The sequence below is a fragment of the Garra rufa genome, chromosome 11 (genome assembly GCF_049309525.1).
Source record: "Garra rufa chromosome 11, GarRuf1.0, whole genome shotgun sequence".
Lineage (NCBI taxonomy): Eukaryota > Metazoa > Chordata > Actinopteri > Cypriniformes > Cyprinidae > Garra > Garra rufa.
In genome coordinates, this window is record NC_133371.1 from 36,997,040 (window position 1) to 37,023,017 (window position 25,978).

General features: G+C 36.9%; 1 protein-coding gene across 1 annotated transcript in view; it reads left to right on the top strand.

Annotated features, from left to right (window-relative positions):
• Positions 1–25,978, top strand: part of tmtc2b (transmembrane O-mannosyltransferase targeting cadherins 2b) — a 181,425-nt gene that overhangs the window by 27,476 nt on the left and 127,971 nt on the right. The window contains exon 6 of the mRNA XM_073850203.1: positions 19,300–19,876. Within this exon, the coding sequence (XP_073706304.1) occupies positions 19,300–19,876 (577 nt within the window). The remainder of the gene's footprint in view (positions 1–19,299; positions 19,877–25,978) is intronic.

The following is a 25,978-nucleotide window of genomic DNA, read 5'->3' on the forward strand; positions in this document are numbered from 1 at the left end:
TTCGTCTGTGTACTTCGTTTCGTAAAAGGTAGGGTAGGGCGAAAAACTCCAGCTCAACTCCAGTCAACGTGTTTGACTTTCTTTGGTCGTTTGCTTTCATGCGTGGAGCCAAGCTAGTGCAAGATGAGCATTTTTGGTTAAAAAGTATATACATTTCTATTGTTTTTTTAAAATATCCAATTGTTTTGCTAGATAAGACCCTTATTCCTTGAATGGGATCATGTAGAGCCCTTTGAAGCTCCACTGAAACTGCAGTTTTGACCTTTAACCCATTGGCTCTCATTGAAGTCCACTATATGGAGAAAAATCCTGGAATGTTTTCCTCAAAAATCTATCTAAATTTGACTTGCATCCTGTTATCTCAATTCAATTTTGAAATGTATTTACAATTCACGTCTGAAAGACGAGCAACCCTGATGTTTACGTGTCATTTATGTAAGGTAAACACTGACTCTGGACTCTGGTTTCTGGAAGACTATAATCGACTAGTAAAACTACATAGTTTTACAAGCCCTGAAATAGAGGCACAACACTATTCCTTTTTTCTTTCTCTGTTCTCGAAGTTGCCACCTGGCACAGCTTGCATCTTCCCTGAAGTATTTTGAAGTGCCTGCATATTGCAAACCATTCAATAGCCTCCCCAATGACGATGAATGGGCTTAACTATTGTTTCTCTGGGCTTTTCTTAGCTATCGGGCCTATTTACCCACCGAGGGAGCTTCCGTTGTCTCGTAGGCATGGGGAATAGTCAAGCTGTTACTCGTTGAGTAATGGACCACACATGATCGAAGCTCACACTGTTCCTCTATTGCCGTGCCTTCAAGTGTGGGCAGAGGAGCACCTCTCGTTCTCCGCCTCTCCCTCGTTCTCACTCTCCGAGAGGCTCAGTTGTTTCTTTGTGTCATCCATTCATAGGGTTGGTGTATTGGGCAGAGCTGAAACTGGTTCTTTGTCCTCAGCGTTGGGAGTACCCTCCCTCAACCCCCTCCCCTAATCTTTCTCCTCTCCATCTACAACCCAACAATAGAGCACTAGCAAGCATCTCAGACATGCCATGAATGTTAGTTCCCTTTTGTTGGTTTTCGTTTGCCCTGATAGAGCAGTGAAAAGGAGGCATTTCAATTTTAGACACTGACACTCAAGGTATTGTCTGATATCCTGAAGTTGTCTGCTGTCTGAGATGAGCATTTTATCTTCGTTGTCCTTCTCCTTGTACAGTCTAGACATGTAGGTGCTTCAAAACATGTGGTATAACTATCCTTTCCTCGATTCCAATTTGATTCCAAAATAGTGAAATTACAATGGGAAGATCATAATATATTTACCTTACATATTCTTCAATGCAAAAGTAAGCCTATGGACAAGACTCCCGGTTCATTAGCCGCTGTAGGGAAGAGAAGATTAACAACGTGCAATAAACAGTAAAACTATTTGCACTACAAACTAGTGTGTTCATAATTAAGATATTACGGTAAAATAATATGGTAAGACATGCCAATTTTCAGTATCAAGCAGTAAAACAAGCTAATTTTTGCAGCCAAAAATATCTGGACACTGATGAAACCGGAAGCCAGACCCACTCTTACAGGAAAAATTAGAATATATGAAAGAAATCTCCTCTACCTTGCTTTGGCAGTTTGTTAAATGAGTAAATTATTGAAACTGAGAGCTTGTCTTTTTGAACTATCCATTGATGGAATCTTCTCAAAAGATTTATTTTGTTTTAAAAATCAGGCTTGCACTGGTTATGTTTTATGTTTTGATTCAATAAAAAAGAACCAGCTCATAAGACTTATGTAGGGCCCTATGAAATACATATTATTTTCCCCAAATTCTGTTCTGTTTTTCTGTACTCTGTTTTAATGGTTAAATTTAAGTATTAATCAAAAAGCATGTCTAATTATTTGAAATCATTAAACGTACACAATTTAACAACAGTTTCAATTTTATAATATTAATCAAAAACCATGTCAAATTAAATTATGAAATGTACACAATTTAACAGCAATTCATTAAATGTTAAACAAAAGTAAACTCTTTAAAGCCCTATGAAACACATTTGAATTTTTTCTCAAATTCAGTTATCAAATTCTGTTTTTCATTAATTTAATGGTCTCTAATGAATTGATTTAATGAAAAATATATTTATTGTTATTATTATTTTATTTTTTTCTAGAAATACTGTGTTTTGTGTGTGTGTATATATATTTTATACACATCATTACATCAATGTATGTCACATTTTCTGTCACAATTTCTTCAAGTTAAACCAAACTTTTATTTTGAGGGGTTGCTGTGAAGACCTTTAAATTTCTGTTTATATATGATGTGACGATAGTTTTTCTCAAAAGAAACGGTAAAATGCTCATGAAGTGATTCTCAGAGCAGTTCTAGAGATTGTTTATGTGGTCTTGTACTCGTATATAGAGACAGCAGAGGCTTTTTTCATCATTCATTTTTTATTAATAGCTTATTATTCACAGACACTAGTCCATATCGTTTTTTGATTTAAGTGTACTGACCTACCTTTGATTTATTCATTAAAAATTTGGCAAATTCCATGACATTCCGCGTTATACAGTAAAATCCATTTTTATGACTGGATTCTGTGATTCCGTCCACGTTTTTCACAGTGCGCGAATCATAGGGCCCTAGGTATGTACATGAATCAGACTACGCTGGTTGTGCTATATGTTTGTGTTTGCTTTCTGATTGATAGGAAAACTCCATAGAATGCTTCTTGCAAGATGCTTGTTTTTTATTTTGCAGTCTCTTCCAGTACACAATTTAGTAAAATGTGATTTCGCTGTGGCGTCAAAGAGTCGGCCGTGGGTGGCATTTATGCCACAGGGGAGAACATTTTCCCAATTCTCAATGTCAGTTGACTACAGAAGTGGATAATGATGCATCTAGTGTAGATCAGGACCTGGAGCTATATATGTGAAGTGCTATATGGAATGAAAGGAGCCAGACCTCTTTCAGATGGTTGGCATAATCACATCTGCTGTTCTGCAACATAATATACACCACTTAGTTTTATGTTTTTCCATGGGTTGTGTTTCAATCGTAAATTCTCGTACATGTGAAAGTCCTTTTCTGGTTTAAACAAAGAACCGTTTGATGTGTCACCCACATGTTGGCAAATTCCCTCGTTCGTCTTGCGTTGTTGGGGTCTGTAGTAATGTCTTAACTACTACTGCCATCCTAGGCGCTTTTCCCCATCTGTAAAATTCACACAAGTCACATTTTTAGAAATTTCATGCAAACTTAATAACAACTGACTTGAATTAATCCATAGTCTAGTAAACAGGCAGTTTTTATTAGTTCAAATGTTTTATTACTTGTTCACTAGCCTGCATTGGCGGAAATATTAACAAAAGATTTCTGGAATTCTAAAAGTCATCCATTTGCAGGTCAATTTCTCTCAAAAGTGTAAACAGATGCTTGTGATGATTTAAAAAAATTCCCATCTAGCAACATTGAGTCATTCAATGTCGTGAGGCTAACTGTTTGCGTGAAAAACGGCGAACAGGTGTGGAAACTTATTTCACGTTGCGATTCCATTTGGTGCCACTAGTGGCAGAGAAATTACAAGCTGTCACTTTAATTCGGATTGAGTGTAAACAATCGCTGATTAGGATGTTTATGAAGGACTCTTGCATGAACTTTATCAAAGAAAGTTCAAGCTTAAACAACACCGCAAACCTCATTTTCTCAGGGACAAGGCTGTTGCTAATCAGGAAATACATTTTGTTTGAAGACTTCAAAGACACACGCTTGACAATTGGAAATGGCCTCCTCCTGACAAATGTTTGTGCTGCTTTCCAGAGGAAATGAAAACACCTCTGGAACGCGCTTTCAGCTTTAGGTTCGTGTTCGTACGTCCTGATGTCCTGTCATCGGGAGGAATGTGGTAAGCGATTTGTCAAGAAGGCTTCATCTGAAGTGCTGACTTCCCTAATACCTCAGTTTTATTTCAAACAAATGGTTTCTGTCATCATAATTTTAGCGAAGTCAATCACGTGCATTTTTATCCGTACCTCCTCGTGGGTCAGAAATGTATTTTTTCCACATTAAAGCCGGGGAAATGCGATTATAATGACGAGTGCGTGGTGTGCCACTGGCCTCGTTCAAGGTGAGGTTATTTTTTATGGCCTGACTGTTTGGATTTGACTCCAGAAGACGGTTGAGATTTGGCTCAGAATGGTATTGAGCGATGATAGTGTGCCGAGTATTCCTCTTTTTCTTCGTCTCAGGCAGTGAGGAGGAGAAAAAGGGCTGGGCGCATGAAATTGTAGCTTTTTTCTGATGGGTTTTGCCCCACGGTCAGCTGCAGTCGTGCACTGAAGATCTCTCGGGTTTTGATTCATTGAAACCATATGATGAACCAAAGACATCCCACGAAGCGAAATCTGCTTGCTATTTTTGAGATGATTTAGAATTGATCAGTTTTGGGTGGTAATTGGTAACTTGAGCTTGAATGTTAGCGATGCTCAAAGAACTGATGTCTTATGGTCCCGCTAGTCAATTGCGAAATCAAAAAGTTGTAAAAAAAGGATTGCTCACCAGGATGGTGGTGTGGTTTGTGTGATTCTGTGACTATAAAGTCTAAAATGCGTAAATGAGCTCCTTTGCAAAATGCAAATTGACACCATGTGGAAGACAAAGCATTTAAAAACAGTTAAGTGGCTGGTTGGGTTCCTTTTAAGAATGTTTACGGGATTACCAGCCGCTTTCGTCTCACGCAATAGCACCGCTAAATATATTTTGGTAACTTTCGAATTAATGTCACGCCTTAAGGGGAAAGATTTAGTTGTATTTCGTTTTATTGCAAACCTTTTCCCCCTCTCATTTTCCTTCCAGCCACTAATTTAAGAAAATCCTTAGTTTGCTTAAGAAGTCAAAGGCCAGTCCGCACTGAATGAAGTGATTTGGGTTGTTTTCCGGAAGCTATATCAGGGCTTTTTACTTTTCACTCTTGTGTTAGAAAAAAAAATTATAATAATTAAATATGTAATTATTGATATTATTTGTTTGTTTTTTTCACACACAAATATATAGATATTTTTTTCTCTAGATTTATTATGTTTTTTTTGTTTTTTTTTTACTTTTGTGTAGAAATATTAATGGTGATATTTTAACTTTTCATAATATGTTTTATACAATATATTATAATCAATGCTGGAATGAACAGTGATCACCTAATAAATAAATAATTTATTTATTTAAGGTGAAATATGTAATTGTTTTAAGAATATTTCAGCTTAAATATAATTTAATTGTCTTATATGAACTTTTTATATTTCTAACTTTTCATAATATGTATACAATATATTATCAATATCTGAGTGAAAAGTGATCACCTGATAAATTGTATTTTTTTAATATTTTAAATACATTAATTAAAATATATTTATTTATTAAAGATGATGTGTGTCTTTTTTATATTTCAGCTTAAATATAATTTATATACATTATATTTATATATCTTGAGTGCATTTTTTCACTCTTGTGTAGAAAATTATATTTATAATATATAATTAAATAAATAAATAAATATTTATTGTGATATATTGAGCTTTTTTATATTTCCAAATTTTCATGTGTGTTATAAAATTATATTACAATCAATATCTACATGAAGTGATCACCTAATAAAGGATTTTTATTAAAATAAAAAATATATTTATTTATTTAAGGTGAGATGTGTAATTATATCTTGATTTTTTTTTCTTGTATAGTAATATAATTTATTGGTAATATGTTGAGCTTTTTTTATATTTTTAACTTTTCATAATATGTATTATACAATATATTATAATCAATATATAACTGAAAAGTGTTCAACTGATAAATTATATTTTTTTAAATAAATTATATTTTTTATTTTTTTATTTAAGGTGAGATGTGTATTTTTTTTTGTAATATTTCAGCTTAAAAAAAAAAAAAAATATATATATATATATATATATATATATATATATATGAGATATTGTATATATCTAGAGTGATTTATTTAACTAATGTGTAGAAATATAATTTAATGATATGTTGAACTTTTCAAAATATGTATTATACAATATGTTATAATAAATATCTGAGTGAAAAGTGATCACCTAATAAATTATGTATTTTTTAAAAATAAAATAAATTGTATTTAAGGTGAAATATGTACTTTTTTGAATAATATTTCAGCTTAAATATAATTTATATATATATATGATCTTATATATCTTGAGTGATTGATTTTTTTTTTTCACTTTTGTGTAGAAGTATTATAAATGGAGATATGTTTCCTTTTTTTATATTTCCAACTTTTCATAATATGTGTATGCATATATATCAAGGCTTTTTGCTGCAGTCTGCAAAGAGCATTACAGATCCCTCCATGACCGTTGATGATGCCTATGTAGGCAGCGAGGCAGCTTACTAAGTTTTGGAACATAGTTGTTGTGTCTTATGTTTTGCACAGAATGCATTATTGGACACTGAAAGGACGATGTATTTCGGCAGCAGGAAGGGGGCAGAGTCAAAGTCAAGGTCTCATGTATGTGCTGTTGGGGGTCATCTGTGATTTCATTCACAGGACACACACGCACAGGACAGTCAACATATGTACCTTCAATTATGAGCAAGCCCCCTAATGCGCAGCTAATAACGTGTGCGCTTGAACGAGAGGCATCTGTGATAACAGTGTGATTGTGTCTAATGAGATCACACTGTGCACCACCATGAACGATCCTCTGTGATTGTCTATAATTAATGTGGAACATGTGGAATCACACATGGAAGTGTGCTTTGTGCTCCAGTGAGCTCATTAACAAAAGGGAATTGTTGTGGAATAGAAAGAGTTTTGGCGGATTTTGCATTGTAATTATGAAGATTATTCATGACAATATAATAGAGGATGAAGGATTTTGGAAGAACCAAACACTGAAAAGAACAAAGAACATCTTGTGTCTTTTGGAACTAAACTAGAAAAAAAATGTGGTAAGATTTACATTTTGAATGACATTTTACTCAGAAATTGCTTGTAAATTTCATAAATAATTACAAAGAACAACACGACAAGTAGGATGTTAAATTAAACATGAAATTTTGAAGTAGAAAGACTGAAACAGCCTTTTCTTCTAAAACATACTCCAATAATCTTTGTTTTATTTACAACTTTTTATAGGCCCATTAATTTATTTTACACTTGGAAAAATCTATCTGTCTGTCTGTCTGTCTGTCTATCAATACACTCATTTTGAACAATAAGTTTTTTTAATTTATTCTTTTATTTATTTATTATTTAAGTCTCTTCTGCTAGCCAAGTCTCCATTCATTTGATCCAAAGTACAGCAAAAAACGGTAAAATGTTCAATAATATTTTTACTATTTAAAAGAACTGTTTTCTATTTTAATATATTCTATATATATATATTCTAAATGTAATTTATTCCTGTGATCAAAGCTACATTTTAAGCATCATTGCTCCAGTCTTTAGTGTCACATGATCCTTCAGAAATCATTCTAATATGCTGATTTGCTGTTTAAAAAAATAATATTTAAAACAGTTGAGTACATTTTTTTTTCTTCAGGATTCTTTAATTTCTATTAAATGACCAAACCATTTAAAAGCTTGGATAGGCTAATAATAATAATAATAATAATAATAATAATGTTTTAGCAGCAAATAAGAATATCATAATGATTTCTGAAGGATCATATGACTGGAGTAATGATGATACTAAAATTCAGTTTTGAAATCACAGGAATAAATTTATAGTTTAAATAATATTCAAATAGAAAACAGATATTTTAAACAGTAAAAATATTTCAAAATTGTTCTATTTTTGCTGTACTTTGGATCAAATTGGTGAGCAGAAGAGACTTTATTATATTGTGTAACTTTTTATTCCCCATTATTTTACTTTAGATTTGGAAAATACTAAATTCAACAAGACTACAGTAATTCAATTAAGGAAAATATCATATAAGATCATTAGATTAAACTCATCTTTCCTACTTCATCTTTTATGGATGTTGAATATTATTTTGCATACTAGACTTTTTTATTCCCATTTTAGACTTAGTTTAACACTATGATTATTTACAGTATTTTATGGCATGCAATTTAAAACATATTTATTTTTAAATGTGCATGCATTGACATGAATTCAAAAACAATAAGAGCTGTTGCACCAAATTGGAATGACCAGCAAAAGTGGTTTTTTTTTTTTATTACCTTTCTTTTATGCATGAACTACCAATTTTCCAAAAACGTAGTAAAATACCGTTCATTCTTGAGCGTAAAAAATTGTAGTATAAATCATGCACAGCACAGATCACCCTGGAGGTCTTTCAGCCTCCTCTAGATTGATTTGCAATCGTGGCCTCTAGTTGATAGATTACCTGGTGTCTTCAGAAAGGCCGAAGTAATCAGTATCCCTTCCAGCACATCAGACTTAAATTCTTTTGGGGTCAAGATAGAGGAGAAGACCTGGAATAGCCATATGCAGTTGGAAAAAAAAAACTTTATTATGGTCTGAAGGCAGTGGGAGCAGCATGTGGGTGGCAAAGTGTTTTTGGCTGCCAGCGTTTTACTGAAGATGCTCAGATTTGCTTGGTTGAGCCGCTGGCGTTCACGGTCGTTGTGCTGTGCTCTTAACTGTAGTGAGTCTTGGCTAAACCAATAGCGTGCCACGGCCTGGCGCGGCCCGTTTGCTGGTATGCCTCATAAAAGAAGGACTGCATCGCATGCAAGCAGGCACTCCAACCCACAACTGCAGAACATCCGCCACGTGTCCGTAGACCAGGAATCTGTGTGCGCCGGTGGCGGAAAGCAAAGCCAAGTTAAGACGCAAAAGACACTCGGCTGAATTCATTTCATTTCATACCATTCCCAAAGTAGTTCTGATGATTTTTGTCTACAATGCAGATGGTCTTTTTGAAAATGTCAGACATTTGCCAGACTATTGCACATAACTCGCTGGAAAGCCAAGACACCCCGCTGACAAAGCAGCAACTGAGAATGTCGCTGGTGCGCCAGTCCAAAGTGAGGGAAAAAACTAAAATCTAAAGAAGAAAAGGGAAAAGAGTTTTTTTTGTTGTTGCGGATCTCCTCGGGAATACATTCCCATCCCCGTAACACATGTTCCCCTCTGCATTCCTTCAGCTGGTTCTCATCCATCCAATATCATTCTCCTTGTTTTCCTACCCACGTGCTCCTGTGGGTCAACAAGAGCCGCTCAAATGATAAACCATCCCATCGGATGGACCTTGCACGCAAACCCACAACCAGCAGGCCGCCTACTCTCTTTCTCTCTCTCTCTCTTTTTCTCTCTCCATGGGAAGACAAAGAAGCTCCACAAACACACAGGAACAAAGTCCAGCTAATTTATTACACTCCGGCCAGAGGGACTCGAGCCGTGACAAACAGCCTCCTGTTGAGAGGCCTGTGTACCGTGGCCAGAGAGTGGGCTGAGTATTCAGACCTAGGTCAAACTCTGGATAAAACAAAGCCTCTTTCATTTAGAAGAGGATTCACAGAGCATGACACGTTTGGCGGATTAGGCTAATTGATATTGGATGGATGACATTTTGTATCCATTGTAGCAGCTAAGTAGCATTTGACAAAGCTTATCCTCAGGAATTTGTTTATCACTGTTGGCTTGTTACTAAAGCGAACAGTAGTTGATATGTTTTCAAAACCATGGCAGTGTAGCTTTAGTTTATTTTATTTTAAATTCAGTCATTTATTTGTTAATATATTTGACGATTATAGATTACAACTACACAAATTGTGGATTCTAAATATTACATAATGGTAATTTATTTCCTTTTCTTGAAACTGAATGTGCTAAATGTGACAGTTGTGCTATTAAAATTAAAATGAAACAATTGTACATCATTGGCAGCCCTGTAAATAATATAAATTGGAAAAGTATTGATCCATTAAGTGGCTTCAGTGTAGTTTACCCTGTGTTTTGTTAGATACAAGCTGCCTACATTTTCAGAAAAGTGGTTCGACTGGAGTCTAACTGTATGAAATGAGTAGCTTGGCAAATTAATTTTTGAAAGACGTTTTCAAAACACTAGTAGTTTCAGCACTTTTGTTCTTTCTTTGTATTTAAGGTTCAAAAGGGAATCCTGGGTATTAAGACTTGTGTGGCTTAATATAACATAAATGATGTCTATTACTGAAATTTTATTTAGTTTTATACATATTTTGGACTGTGGGGGCACTATTATTTTGATAACGTCAAATGCTTGTACTAGGTGAGCTACTGATGCTACCTGTTGCTATTTTTACCGCAGCACAACTCTGAAAACAAAATACTGATACAACGCCGCTTTTGGTTGTAATTTTCAGTCAAAGGGCAGCAAGAGACTTGTAAGTCTTCACTGCTTTCTTACCAATAAGCAGAAGAGAAAAGAATCTGAAGATGCCTATGGACGAATAAAACTTCCTAAAGACCTGCATCTTTGTTCTCTCCACTTCAGCCCTGATGCCTTTGAGGCTTTTAGTCGACCACAGCTAAGGAAAGAGCTCACAAACGGCAGCGGCAAGAAACGCTAGATGCCATCCTGGAAGGATGTAAACATGCCGACGCTTGTCATGACGCCGCAGCCACTGAAGGAGTTTCTCAGCGTGGATTTCAGTCAATATCCAGGGGCGTATGGTATGGTGTTAAGTTTAAGCCTACGCTTTACTGTATATCCATCGCCACCTGTAAGCTCTTTCAGTAGCTCTGGTCATCATATCAGTATTTTGTTTTCCAAGATGTATTGTGGTAAAATAGGGATAGGGCCAGTAGAGCACAGAGTGCGACCGTTTCATGTCATCGAAATATTGTCGTCTCCCGTAGTCCAAAATATGTATAAAACGTTGCACTGCAGGTCGGCAACATGTGTTTGAGTCTCTCATGCAGCTCAACAGTACATTTGTTTTAACAATCTATGTGATGGCTATTGAGAAAATCCCTGTTCAGCACATTTGTAACTTTTATGCAAGATGTATCATGTGTCAACATTGATGCCAAACAGGTGGCTTAGTTTGCAGTACGAAGCGCTGACTGAATGACGCACTTGCCACTTTATGATCCACAGGAAATTAGCTAAGCTACAAAAATGTTACCTGGTATAATACAAAACATTCACACCTCTGTGAACACCTTTTACCATCTACTACTGTGTATTTGTGTACACTTTCTTTACATTTCTTTACAACTGAAGAAAAACATGAACATCTTGGATGACAAGGGGGTGAGTACATTATCTGTTGTATCTATTTTTTGTTCTGAAAGTGAGCTACTCCTTTAAGTTAATTCAAAATGACCGTAATTGGCACTTTGCAGCACTGATAAAACAAATGCTTCTCAAGTAGCAAATCAGCATACTAGAATGATTTCTTAAGGATCATACAACACTGAAGACTGGCGTAATGATGCTGAAAATTCAGTTTTGCATCACAGGAATAAATTACATTTACAAACATATCAAAATAGAAAAAAGCTATTTTCACTTGTAATAATATTTCATAATATTGCTGTTTTTACAGAATTTTTGAGTAAATAAATGCAGCCTTTGTGGGTATAAGAGACTTCAAAACATGTACACGTTTAAACAGTATTTATGCGTTTTTTATTAGATAAATGTGTATGCATGGCGTTTCTGAAGATCATGATCTTGCACAAGCTCTGGCAGAAATTCTGGCCTTTTTTTTGTCTGTTTTGGTTCTTGTTAATAGTAGTGTAAACATGAGGAGACATTTAGTGGTTTGCCATGTGGGGTTGAAGTCACATTTTTAGCAGTCTGAGAACAGCTTTTTCCTATTTATTGTAATTGAACATTTTCAAATACCCACCATTTTGCCAAAATTCAGAGATGTTCTTTTTGACAGATTGTGATTGCGTGAAAACAAAAAACAGGGGAGGCGAGACGGTAGAGCGTGCTGGTATATTTGTGCTGTGAGGAAGCAGTCTGTCCTAACATATGCCCTCAGATTTACGAGACTCTAAAAAAGTATATGTCTCAGACATGTCTTTCAGTTGCGTTCACGTCGTCTTGTGATAATTGCTCTAAAAAAAACTCTAAAATGCTTTTTCTCCTATAGAGGCCAGACATTTCTTTTGGGATGAAAAGAGTCTCTTTCTACAGTCCTTCTGGAAAGTCTGTTACCATCCATGAAAGCGTTACAGGACAGATGTGTAGGGTGTAACTTACATTTTCTGATCGCTTTTGGCCAAAGCCGCACATGCTTTGTAAAAGCTATAGACTTCTTCTTTTTCTCCTCTGCTTGCTTGTGTTTTTCACTTCTTTTACTTGTCCCTCTCCCTCAATCTCTTTTTTATCTTTCTCTTTTTTTCTTCTCCTTCTCTAGTTTCTTTCATTAATCTTAAATCAAATCTTTCACCATTACACATTTGTTTTTCAACTAAAATTGTAAGCTTAATTTTGACTTGCATGCACTGGTATTTTCTTTTAGGATATGCACATCTAATTAGTTACTGCTGCTAATGAAGATTCAACGTAATTAAGCAATTGGGCTAATAGTAAGTCCTGTAGAAGCTATTTTTCCCAAGAGGGTTGGCATGATATAATGAAAAGCGCTGGTCGCTTTTTCACCACGCTAATTTAGTTGTCAATGTGCTGAGTGGGCTTTTTTTCTTTCTTTCTTTTTGTCAATAAAGCCTAAATGGAAATGGCGCTTTCATTGATTCGCCATTAGTGGACAATTGATTCATTCATGCCTGTAAAAAAGTTAAAATGGATGCTGATGTGTGCATATTATTTTGTGGAAAAGGTTCAAGGATGAGTTTGTGGAAAGTGCCGTAAATCGAATCACGCTTGAATGTATAATATAATACTCTGTCTTATTTGGAAACGTTAAAAACGAGAGAAAAGTCCACACCCATTCTCTTTTTGCTTTGACATGGTTGCAAACTAGATAATGTGGCTATTGTGGCATTTAGATCAACAATGTCCAGCCATGACCATGTTGATTTCATGGTGTCCCGAGATGGTTTGTTCCGACTGCAGAGCCCCCGACCCTTTCAATGTGTGTCTGCTTCACTGTTTGTTGAAGCCCACCGACTGAAAGCCTTTAGTCTCACTCTGTCTGACCCTAATTCAATAATACACCAGCTGACATTTTGACTAACTTGCCAGACTGACATATTGAAAAACATTGACTTAGTTTACCGTGGTATTGATTTTCTATTGTTTAACAACGAATAGTTCAAAGTGTCAAATCTGTTGGTTCATATATTAAGAGAGCTCTTTGTACTTTAGTCATTCTTTGACATTTCTTGAGTGTAAATTGGCGACAAAACACTTTTTCTTGAAATGACTTTGACTTTGAAATGTCAATAGTTATTTTTCTTTCCAGACGCATGAATTGATTTGTAATGCCGGCATTTATAAGATTAGCCTTTTGAAACCTGTTTGCACCTCTGTAATCTGCCATGGATAAATTATTTATTTATGCAAATAGATTTTTATTTCCCCTGTTTCAAAAAAGCTGTGATGCTGAAAGATCTTTTAACATCATTTGCAGCATGACCCAACGCTTTTAATCAGAGGTATTAGGAAGGATTGACTGCAATAGCAGATGTGGTAGCCAGTAGTGACATCTTGGTAATACTTAAACATTATTTCAGGTTCTTATTGATCTTATGTGTCAAGCGCAAGTCCCAAACTCCTCTTTGTTAAATTAATTTAACTAATATGACACATTTAACTAATATGACACTGAATAATACTGAATAATACTAATGAATAATACTGTTTGGTTATTTTTTTGTTTATTATTGAAATTTGGATTTTGCCCCAACTGACATTTATTTTTCAGAAACCATGGTATAATCATGGTACCATTTCCAATAAATGAATGAATGAACCAATCAATCAATTAATGAATCAGTGATTGAATGTAAGAAAATGAATGAATGAATAGAGAATGAATAAATAAATGGAATTAATAAATGAATAGAGAATGTATGAATTAATGAATGAATAGAGAATAAATGAATAAATGAATTCAAGAGAATGACTGAATTAATGCAAGAGAATGACTGAATGATTGAATGAATGCAAGAGAATGAATAATTGAATGAATGCATGAGAATGAATGATTGAATGAATGCAAATGAAAGAAGAAATGAATGAATGCAAGAGAATTAATGAATAAGTGCAAGAGAATGAAGGAATAAATGCAAGATAATGAATCAATGAATGCAAGAGAGTAAATGAATGAATGCAAGCGAACAATCAAATGAATGAATGAATGCATGCAAGCGAATGAATGAATGAATGAATGCAAGAGAATAAATGAATAAATGCAAGCGAACGATCAAATGAACAAATGAATGAATGACTGAATGAATGCAAGAGACTGAATGAATGCAAGAAAATAAGTGAATGACTGAATGGATGCAGGAGAATGAATGAATGCAAGAGAATCAAGAACTTAATGAATGCAAGAGAATAAATGACTGAATGAATGCAAGAGAATAAGTGAATGTAATGAAAAAAACTGATGAACGAGTGAATGAATGAATGTAAGAGAATGAACTAATAAATGCAAGAGAATGAATAAATGAATGCAAGAGAATAAACTAAATGAATGCAAGTGAATGAGTGACCAAATTAATGCAAATGTATGAATGAATGCAAGCGAACGAACAAATGAACGAATTAGTGAATGCAAGAGAATAAACGAATAAATGCAAGAGAATTAATGTATGAATTACTGCAAGAGAATAAACTAAATGAATGCAAGTGAATAAATGACTGAATGAATGCAGGAGAATGAATGAATGAATTAATGAATAGATGCAAGAGAACAAATGAATGAAGAAATTAATGCAAGAGGATAAACAAATTAATGAATACAAGAAAATGAACAAATGAAGGAATGAAAATGAATGAATGAATGAAAATGAACAAATGAAAGCAAATGAGAAGAAATGAATGAATGAAATGAAAAAGTATGAAAGAAAAAAAGAAAAGAAAAGAGTAAAAGATTTTTGGATTGAAGAAAAAGAGGACTGAAGAAAAGAAAGAAACAAAAGAACAACTGGAAGAAAAACAGAGTGAATGAATTAAAGAACAACGGAAAGAAAAAGAGAGTGAATGAATAAAAGAATAACTGAATGAAAGACATTTGTACTTTGAGTGAGCCACTCAGCGTGGAAGGTGTTTCCTCAACAGTCCGGTCCTTTATTCCGACAAATTAATTGATTTTCCTCTTTTACAGCCCGTACAGCTTTGCTTCATGCAACTGCACATTGCACAAAGGAACAAGGCTGTTGTCCCCAAGAGCTCTTCTCGCATAAGCACCACATAAGGGGAAGGTATTCTGTTATTGACCTGCAGGCATTCTCATGGGAAGAAACCATAGACAAAAGCCCAGGCGGGAGAGCAGAGTGGACAGACCGGACGGCCTCTCTGTAGGCACTCTCAAAATATGACTGCGGCCCTTTCAGACACTGAAGCCGGGTGATGACACATACTTGGCAGACCGAAAAACACATCTCCCTGCTGCCTGTGCTTTTTCCCCCCTCTTTTCACTTGCTGGCACAAATAGGAAACAATTGTGCATTGTCTCAAACTTTCAGAAGAATATCTGGAACCATTTTTTGGCATTATCCAAGGGAGCTATGTTTGTTGCGTTAAAACCTATAGACCCTGCTGAGGTTCATGCACTTTGGCAGAAAGAATTTAAGCTGCACGCTAGTGTCAATCCATTGAATATGGTCAATCCATAGTAGGTCACTTGCATTTGATTCCAGTGACCAGACTCTATGCATGGTTTGTTTTGCTTTTGGCTCGAATTCTAAGCCTTTGTTTTGGATGTAGCAAAGCTGTACTTGTCCGAAAACATTGAGGTCGCAGCCTGCTATCGACACCGCAGCATTTAAGCTCCTCTCATGTCCGCAGAGCTAAATCTTGCTCCCAGTCTGAAGGAACTGGGCTCTAGATTACACAGGACTCATTTTGTATTTCATTTCTCATTAGAGCTGCAGTCGGCCAAAACGTAACAACGTGCCAGTCACGGCAGGGTTAGAGCGATAAGCAAACATGCTTTGACAGATGTGGTCACAGTATCCCCGGCACGCTGATTGGACTCTAGATGAAGCAAAGTGGCCAGTTTCGGGATTGCGTGATACCGCCAGTCCCCTGAGAGTTGTCAGGACCAAGAACGCACTCTTGCATGTAAAAAAACTTCTGCTGGACCTCCTTTACAGGCAAGAAGGATCAGCCCATGCCAGAGATTAGCTTTCACATTATTTGTCTCACTAACACCAATTAGAATCATTCTAGGGAGACTTCCTTGGGGTGCTGTCAAGCCAAATTAGGCAGTAGCTCAAGAATTCATGTACTCGTCATGCGAGAGCTTCCACTGTTCTTGATATTCGGTTACAATCCACCACCAGAGCTCCAAGTGGTCCTTTTTGATTCACACTTCACGTGAAAGCCGATCTCGGAAGCCCCTGCCTGCAGGGCCTGGCACAGTCTGTTGTCGTGTCTGGGCTGCTGGATGACGAGTCTTCAGGCAATGGTGTTTGTTTTCTCTGGCTTGCCAAAATATCCGGTAAATTGGCAACTCCTTCTAAATGATTCAGAGGTGTAATTGACCCTCAATAGCTCTCGTGTTATCCTTTTGTTCGGGAGAACGAAGATCTAATTTGACGAATGGCTCGGAGAAAATAAAGAAGGTATACCTGAGGGAGGGAAATGGTGAAATTCAGCCAAGAAAGTGAGTGATGCGAAATCGAGGCAGGGAATTGAAATGTGTCAGATGACGGAGAGCTTTATCTCATGGAGAAATGTAGTTTTCAGAGCATCTGTTTTTCTTGTGGACTTACGAAGCAATCGCTGCAATTTCAACACGTCTTGTTGAAAATCTCCCCCAAGACAACCAAGAAGTTGAAGCATGTCCTGAACCTAGTTCTTTTTGGCAGTTTAGTCTGTAACGTCGTCTCACTTTTTCTAGTTCCATCTGTTCTCATGGGCGTCTGGTAGACAGGCGTTCGCTGCTGGCGATTGTGCGAGTGTGCTAGCAAGTAGCAAATGATTGAACCCTTTGGCTCTACAGCCAAGGATCCATCGCTCTTTTTGCATCATATCTTTGTCGTGTAAACCTTTTGTCTCCATTCTGTTAATTACACGTTCTTGGCGCCATTGGTGTGACGGCTGATTATTCAGTTGCGTTATCGCACTTGTCAAGTATTTCCTGTTGCATGTTTTAATTACAGCTTATGTCATTGCTTGCACTAATTACAATTGACGGTTGAGCACCATCTTCTTGTGCTCAGGCATACATTCACAAGAAGGGTGTTTGTTTCACAGCAAGATACCAGTGCCTTGGGTTTGAATGGCATGGATTTTGGCACGGATGACTGCATATGGAATAACGTAACTGCTTTGTTTACACGTGTTTGTGTTGTTTGCTTGCCTTGGAGGCTCCCTCTGTCTTGTTGGGCGGCGCGACACAAGCGTGGGCACAGTGTGTCTATGGCCTCCAGAGCATATCCCGCCCTGCCTTCTCCTGTTCCCTGTACAACTCTATGCTTTTCTTCAGACATATTTAGAGTCCCAAAGCCTTCTCTCAGGGAGTAAACTGCACATTTCTCCTTCAACTCTCTCTACATTGGCTGTCTTTATGCATTTTTTATTTCACTTAGCTTTCTCTTTTGAGTTTTTTTTTAGGATGGCCAACAGACGGTTTCTGGCACAGTTGGGTTGGTTTGATTGACAGGCATTTGGTACCACTTCGTGCTTGCTTGGGGCTAAATAAAGGTCCCTGTCTTTCATTTGAGCATTTATTTGTTTTTGGTCAAGGGTGCGGTACATGTCCTCACTTTTTAAACTTTGAGGAAAGTCAGAAACAATGTTCCCTCCTCTTTTTTCTTTGTCTAACTCACAGATGTTAAACCTCACAGATAGCACTGTGCAAGGTCGTCTTTGTGTGTGTGAGGAATATTGAGTTTATTATATTAAGTGGCTGTTATTCCTAAGCAAAATATCATGGAAAGATTTTTTTTTTTTTTTTGGACTCTTGCCGAGTCCTGCCATTCATTCTTGTCTATAACACAAATAGTCCAGGAAGAGGTTTGCCAAAGTTTAATATTTAGCGTTTTGAAAAACAATAGAAATTGTAATGCTTGCCTTACTGAATGACTCTGAAAGTCTTTGAGTGTTATGCTTTCACATATGGTCTCATGCCTGTGATGTGTGCTTTAGTCATGCTGTCTCGTGATCTTTTGTCAAGACTGCTGTGTTAGGACTTTAGCAAATGACCAATGTCTGTTGTAACACAACTAGGGCAGCTAGGACCCCATGAAATCCATTTAATATTTTTCCCAAAAAAAATTTTTCTGCTTTAATTTTTCTGGATTCCGTTTTTTCTATTTGAATTATTCTAGACTCTGTTTTAATGGTTAAATAAAAAAACAGTAAATGTCCAGTTAATTGAAATCTTAAAACGTATGCAATTAAACAGCAAATTATTCAAAGTTTAACTAAAATTACTTTTTTAGGGCCCTATAAAATACTATTTATATTTTCCCCTCAAATTGTGCGTTTTACATTTAATTTTCTAGATTCCATTTAAATGATTTCATTAAATTTTAATATTCGAAAGCATCTATTTATTAATAATTTTTTTCAGAAATACTGTGTATTTACATTTTTCTGGTAAATAAATTCTAGTAAGTCTCTTGTAAATATTTCCTAAAAAATAAAACTGTAATTATAATTTTAGTAGTAGTATCATTTAGTAATATATTTCTGTCACAGTTTCTTCAAGTTAAACCATACTTTTATTTTGACGGGTTGCTTTTAAGACCTTTATGATGATAGTTTTTTCTCAAAGGAAATGGTAAAATGCTTATGAAGTGACTTTTAGTGCATTAGAGTTTGTTTGTGTCCATGTATTCATATACTGCAGTGGCTGAAAACACTGCAAGCGAAAGTAAACAAAACCATGTGACTGCCATTACTTCACAAAGACACGTTCAGAACATGCATGATTGATATTTAAATAGTCTTTTTGCAACATCATTTTCAAAAACACTAGTTCATATGGTGTTTTGATTTAACACCTACTTTTGATTTATTGATCCCAACTTTGGCAAATTGCGTGACATTTCACCTTTAACGGTAAATTCCATTTTTATGACAGGATTCCATCTGTGTTTTTGGTATGAGGACTAACCCAACTTTCACTCTTAAAAGCAATATCCTTGTAATTTGAACAATTGTGTAAATGTACTTTTAATCTTAAACTCTTTCTTTTTCTCCACACAGCCGTGCTATCAAGACCAACCAGGACCTTCTCCCTGAAACGCCTTGGATCAACATCTTCTACGATGACTTCTGGGGGACACTTCTCACCCACAGCGGTAGCCACAAGTCCTACCGCCCACTCTGCACGCTCTCCTTTCGACTGAATCACGCCCTGGGTGGCTTAGAACCCTGGGGTTACCACCTGGTCAATGTGGTTCTACACTGCGCCACAACCGCCCTGTTCTCTAGCCTCTCAAGCCTGCTGCTGGGGTCGGGTTGCTGGAGCCTGCTGGCCGGGCTTCTCTTTGCTGCTCACCCCATTCACACTGAGGCCGTGGCAGGCATCGTAGGCAGGGCAGACGTAGGAGCCGCCTTCTTCTTTCTCCTGGCCCTGCGCTGCTACATACACCACTGCTCCCTGAGGACGAGCGGTGCACATGGACGGAGCTGGACGTGGTTCTTGGGCACCTTGGCGTGTGCTTCCTGTAGCATGCTGTGGAAGGAGCAAGGTGTGACGGTGCTGGCCGTGGCTGGCATGTACGACGTGTTTGTCTTCCACAGGCTGAAGCTCCAGCAGGTTCCTGCGCTCTTCCAGAAGGTAAACAGCCTTTATCCTCCATTTGGAAAACCAGCTGTGTTTTTATACGCATGTATCTGATTTCCCAAACTCTTGCAGTGTCTGGAGGAGCTCAGCGATGTGTAGATGGTGGATAATATGTATAAAAGTTCATACTGTGTGTTTGCTTTCCATCAGGATGAAATTTGGAAAACATTTTGGCATGTATGTTCAACTGAGTGAACCGTAACCAACCGTATAGTTTTTTTTTTCTTTATAATGCACTAGAAAAATGCAAGCGCGGAGGGCAATCAAATGAAAATTGGCGTTTATTTGGTGTATTTACAGTGCATACATACATCTGGCCATGGATGTTTGTGTTTTTGCTTGGCAGCTCGCAACGACCTGTAATTGCATGAAAATGTTTCTGCACCACATCAAATTTTCGGCAACCTTATTGGAGCTATGTTCACCTCCTTGATTTGAAGTTTGCTAAAGGCCGGCTCTTTAAATTTAAATGACCCGTTCTGCTTTCTCAAACTACCGTTCATCCGAACCCGTCACGGGTGAAGTCAGTCCCCAGTAAACTCCTGTTTTTAATGAACCCTTTATAATTAGAAAATTTTCGAGTGAGGCCGGGAAGGACTGGCTAACGTTCTGAAATTGTTTTATTAACGGCCAGAGTGCAATTGCAGCGAATGCTCATTTAATGAAGTCTAATGATGTGGATGTATTGTGTTTACATAAGAACAGTAATTAATGTGGTGATCACTCATAAACAGCAGCAGTCAGTGTGTGTAAAACGTGGTATGGTGGAGAACGCAAGACAGGGAAATCAATGTTTTTAGAAGGATTGCACACAGTAGTGCCTTGCTCCTTAGTGTGCAGATCTCTGCTCTTTAAGCACCCAACCATCAGGTCGACTTTTGCTCAACCCTGGCTTGTCAAGAGGATTTACCATCGACCGTCAAAACACACTGACATTCGTAACCATCAGCCAGTCAGCACAAACTAAATTGACGTGTGCACAAATGGGACTGAGAATTACAGACCCATTGAACTCTCATATATAGACCTCTCTCTCTCTCTCTCTCTCTCTCTCTCTCTCTCTCTCTCTCTCTCTCTCTCTCTCTCTCTCTCTCTCTCTCCCTCTCTCTCTCTCTCTCGCTCTCTCTCTCTCGCTCTCTCTCTCTCTCTCTCGCTCTCTGTATATAGGAGCAATATGATGAGTAGACGGGAGATATGGCTGTATATCGGTGTGATTTAGAACATCACAGCATGCCAATATACAGCCATATCTCACATCTACGAGCATGATATTGTGTTTATACAACAGCACAAGTCTGTAAATACATAAGAAACAACAATGGAGTGTCTGCTGAGGAAAGCGTTATCTTTGCCGTAACGTTAAAATCCTTTCATCTGTTAAGGGTGATTTCTGATGACAGAGCTGCACAGTGCATTTGTTAGCTGCGTCAAGCTGTTCTTGAAACTAAAAATAACGTATTTTTTCAATATAAAAGTCTTTACTGTGGACTCGTAAAAAGTCTCTTGTCGCCATCTAATGGCGGAACAATGTAACTAAAGTCCCCATCACAAACACACGCACCGTTTCACAATACTTAGTATTATTATTACATACTACTAGTACTTATATAAAAAAATATTTATTGAGAAGTAATATTTAATAAACAACAACAGCCATCATAAAAGTTTCTAGGCAATTCAGTCGAAAGTACACAGGCAGCGCTCTGATATACAGCATTGAATTTACATAAACATGATGTGATTTTTCCAAAACTTTACCCAAATAGAATTAAATCTCATGTTTAACCACTATAGAGACATAATCAAGAAGATCTGGCCGAAGATGGGTGGGTTCATGAGCACTGAGTGGCTGCTGACATCCTGGAGCTCACATCTCCGAAAACATACTTTATTTACAAACTGCACATTTGAACTACAAACAAGTATGTTCTCGACTGAAACCTCTTAAAAGTACATTCCATGTTCAGCGCTCATGAACCTGTTGAGAGCAGCCTTACCTCAGCCAGATCTTCTGTAATTTGTTTCAGAGCTAATAATTCTGGCTGAGTTCAAAATCGAATCACATTATATTTTATATAACTTAAATGCTGTATGTCAGAGCACTTCCTTTGTACTTTTGACTGAATGGCCTAGCAACTTTTATGATGGTTGCTGTTGTTTATTAAATATTATTATTATTATTATTATTATCAAATAAATAATATATTATATTATATTATATTATATTATATTATATTATAAAAATAACACTAGTATTTAATTATAGAATGTAGTACACACTTGTTCCATCGAACTGTTGTATAAACGTAATATCAAACATGTAACTGTGCTATATGGCTATTGCGTTGCTACTTGTGATATTGCTTAGGTATATAGATCGTGTTTTAAACCAGTATGGCTTCATTTCGCATCACAATAGCCTGTGACATGTTTGAGAGAGGCCGGTCTATGATGCTGTCTGCCTTTGGCTTATTCATAGACTGCAGCAGACAGGCTCTATGATGGCCCATCACTTCATCCTGGGAAGCCTGGCCTGTAGGTGATAAAAGAGCATGATCTCTCATATCTGACAGCTCTCTGCGCTCTGATTGACCATCTCCCCATCAATCATCCGCTCTTCTTTCAGCACCGGCTGTCATTTTAACTATATTAAGCCGTACAGTAGAAATGCTTCGCTCCACAGTGTACCAGAGAGCATTCGTTTGTCCACGAAGCCATGTGCTTCACATATTCTTTCCGCATCGTGGCCCGACTGTGTTTTCACATCGCTGTCATCCGGTTCAACAGTATTAGCACGTTGTCAGAGGCAAATAATTCCAGATTTTCCTCTTTGAGGAGAGACCGTGTCACTCTGACTTATGACAGCTTAGCGTAAAGCAGAGTCGAAGGGGAAGCCAGAAGAACTATGTAAACACACAAGCATCAAGACGTCTACGATCCGCAAGCTCAAGGACAAATACCTCTCATCTGCCAGGCTGCAGTGCGGTGATAATTCCAGAGATGAAAGCTGGATGGGTTTTAGTGAGAAGACAAACTGCTTCCTACATCCAAGGGCCTGAAGACTCATTCGCCGTAATGAGGCGATAAACTAAACGTGGGGGAATAAACTAAAAAACACCAGCGTTTAGATGTTAGAGCGCATCCGTCAATGTGGCTTAATAAACACGTCTATAATTCTCTTTGCACGCCGCTTTGGTGTTGTACTTTTGGTCTGTGGACTTGCTTAATGTATGAGGCACAGAGACATATTAATGGCCGTTCCTCGTCCATCCATATTAAATGTGCAGGCTTGTATGAAAATAGCAGTGTGATCGTAAACTGGGCTGCCTTATCTGATTGTGGTATGCGGTTTATGACATCATCCCATAGCTTTATATCAATGCTAAATCATAATGCTTGCTATAAGTAAATGCTCCCTGAGCAGCTGGTCTGGACTCAGGACTATCTCTTATAGAGATGGATGGTGCATTCAATTCAATTATCTCAAGTTTAAGAGGGTCTGGTCATCGTGAGGCTTCTAGACTGCATTAAAGTGTTTCTTAGAATCTCCTGGTTCACTCAATTTATTTCCAATCTCCTTTTGGATGCCACATGTAATTTGATGCGTGAAAATGAGGCTGTAAGAAATGGAAGTTCAATCTGTGTAATATGTGATATTGTTTGGTGGTTCTTCATCTTAAAATGTCACTTCAGTGCAAAAAAGATTGTGGTTTTTTACAACATAATGTTGTTGTGGACAATTATGTGAAGGACTAACAATATTGGATTGACATTCTCTGGATTGAAGTTCTCAGATTTTTAATTTTGCCAATATTTTTTTTTCTGAAGAAAGATAGATATGTATAGTGATGAAAGCCAAAATATTAAATATCATGGATGAATATTTACTGAGTAATCCACTATTTTGTTGAGGGAGGTCAAAATGTAAATTTTCACCTGAGATTAAGAGCCTCATACGTTCACAGACATTGGTTGGTCTGTTAGTAAAGTCTGTTGACTTTTGCAATCATTGTTGCATTATGTGCCAATGGTGACCTTTCAAAAGTGGAGAAAAAGCACTTTTCTCCAAAGTTTGCATGCCTGTAACTCAAGAACTATTAAAGAATAATCTTAATGCCCTTTTAGATGTTGGTTCTGAACAAACTTTCCTTTTGGCATCTTCGTTTTTAAGGCCCTGTATGGTTTGGTTTCAAAGATACTGGAGTTTCAATATGGCTCAAGGAGTAAATAATTAAATTGTACACATTTTCAGTGGTCAAAAACCAAATGTGGGTCACTTTGCAAAAATATGACACTACTTTTCTTTTAAAGTAGAATGTCTGAAGAACAATTAATGTTGAAACTCGAGATGTATCTTGTTTTCTTCGTCAAAGCAACTGCATTGAACACACCTGTCTGAGTTCCATAAATGTAATTTTTCCAAAGTTTGCGTGCCTATAACTCAAGTAGTATTAAAGATATCACAATATGATTTCAAATTCTAGTTCTTAATAAACTTTTCTTTCAGATTCCTTATTTTATAAGGCCCTTCATCGTTCAGTCCCAGAGATATGGGAATCTCAATTAGGCTCCATGTCAAGATTGTTGAATATTATAGATGGAAGTTGTTATTTTTGTTTTATTTGCGCACAAAAAGTATTGTCGTAGCTTTGTAACATGACGGTTGAACCACTGATGTCACATGGACTATTTTAACCATGTCCTTACTAGTTATCTAGGCCTTAAATGTAGGGCTGCACGATAAATCGAAATGAAATCGTAAAAACATTTTATTATATTGGTATTTTCTTGAATGTGTCAGTTGTGTTACTGTTTATGCAGGGTCAGAAAGCTCTTGGATTTCATCAAAAATATCTTAGTTTGTGTTCCAAAGATGAACGAAGGTCTTACGTCTTTGGAACGACATGAAGGTCATTCAGAATTTTCATTTTTGGGTGAACTATCTCTTTAACTTCTAGTAGCATTTTTTTAATCCCCTAAAATGGTTACCCAGTGTCACAAAGTCCTTTTCCATATCGTGATAAACATTCACAAGCAAACGGTCTTTTGCCTGGATTGGAGTGTAATGGTCTGGCTACACATTCCTCACACCTCTGCTGTCTCACTGCCGTAATGATAGCCAGACAGACATATCTGCTGTGAATTCATAATGAGCTTTTTGCTCTCTTTCCATTAGAGCCGTGATTCCATTACCCCTGCAAACGGTTGTATTTTTCTCTGTTTTTGTGGTTGTATTAAAGCATTGTTGTTGAGAAAAATCACACTTGCATTTAAAGAAGTCTTAGAGGAAATGAAAGGCTTGTCTTGGGAAGCATTTTGCTTATGAACTACTGAAATGTTGGAAGTAATTTAAAGCTGTTTTAAAACCTAATGAGCTGATTAGACTGTCTGCATCCTGACTGTCATAGATTCTCCTAAATGACCAATTTAAGCACTGTCTTAATAGGCAGCCTGGCCGTGCAGGACACAAATAGTGCTCCATGTGGGATATTTGACTCGAATCATTTGATTCCAACAGTAGGATGAGTAAATATAGGAAATATATTTGTCTAAAACAAGAGGCAGCATATAATTAAAACGGCTTGCATTTGGATGACTGATGTCTAAAATGCTGTCTGGGTAGGCAGTTTGCATAAGTGTGCGCATGCGTACGAACATGAGAAGGAGAGAGAATGAGTTAAGTGCATAAGCACATGTTGAGTTAACAGGGAGCTGCGATCTAAGCGCCTTTGGCAGCGTCTCCCTCCAAAGCTCTTGGGGGATTTTTATTGAGAGTCCTGGTAGAGTTCTAGGATGCTTTTGGTCATTGCTCACCCTTTTAAAAAAGCCTCCACGCTCACAGCCAATCAAAGTATGCTCGCTGAGATGTTTCATATTTAATACTCGCATATTGACGCAGGTTTTCAAGCGATCAACTCGTAGTCTAAAACAAACTGAGTTTTTTAAAGCAGGTCGACCCTGCATTACAATGAATGTAGGTTTTTAACATTTAGCACTCGTATATAATGTTGGCACTGGCAGCTATTGCATTTATGGTGTAATCAGTTTATCTTTATGTGGAAAATGCCGTTTTATTAGCTCATTTTCTGGAACAAG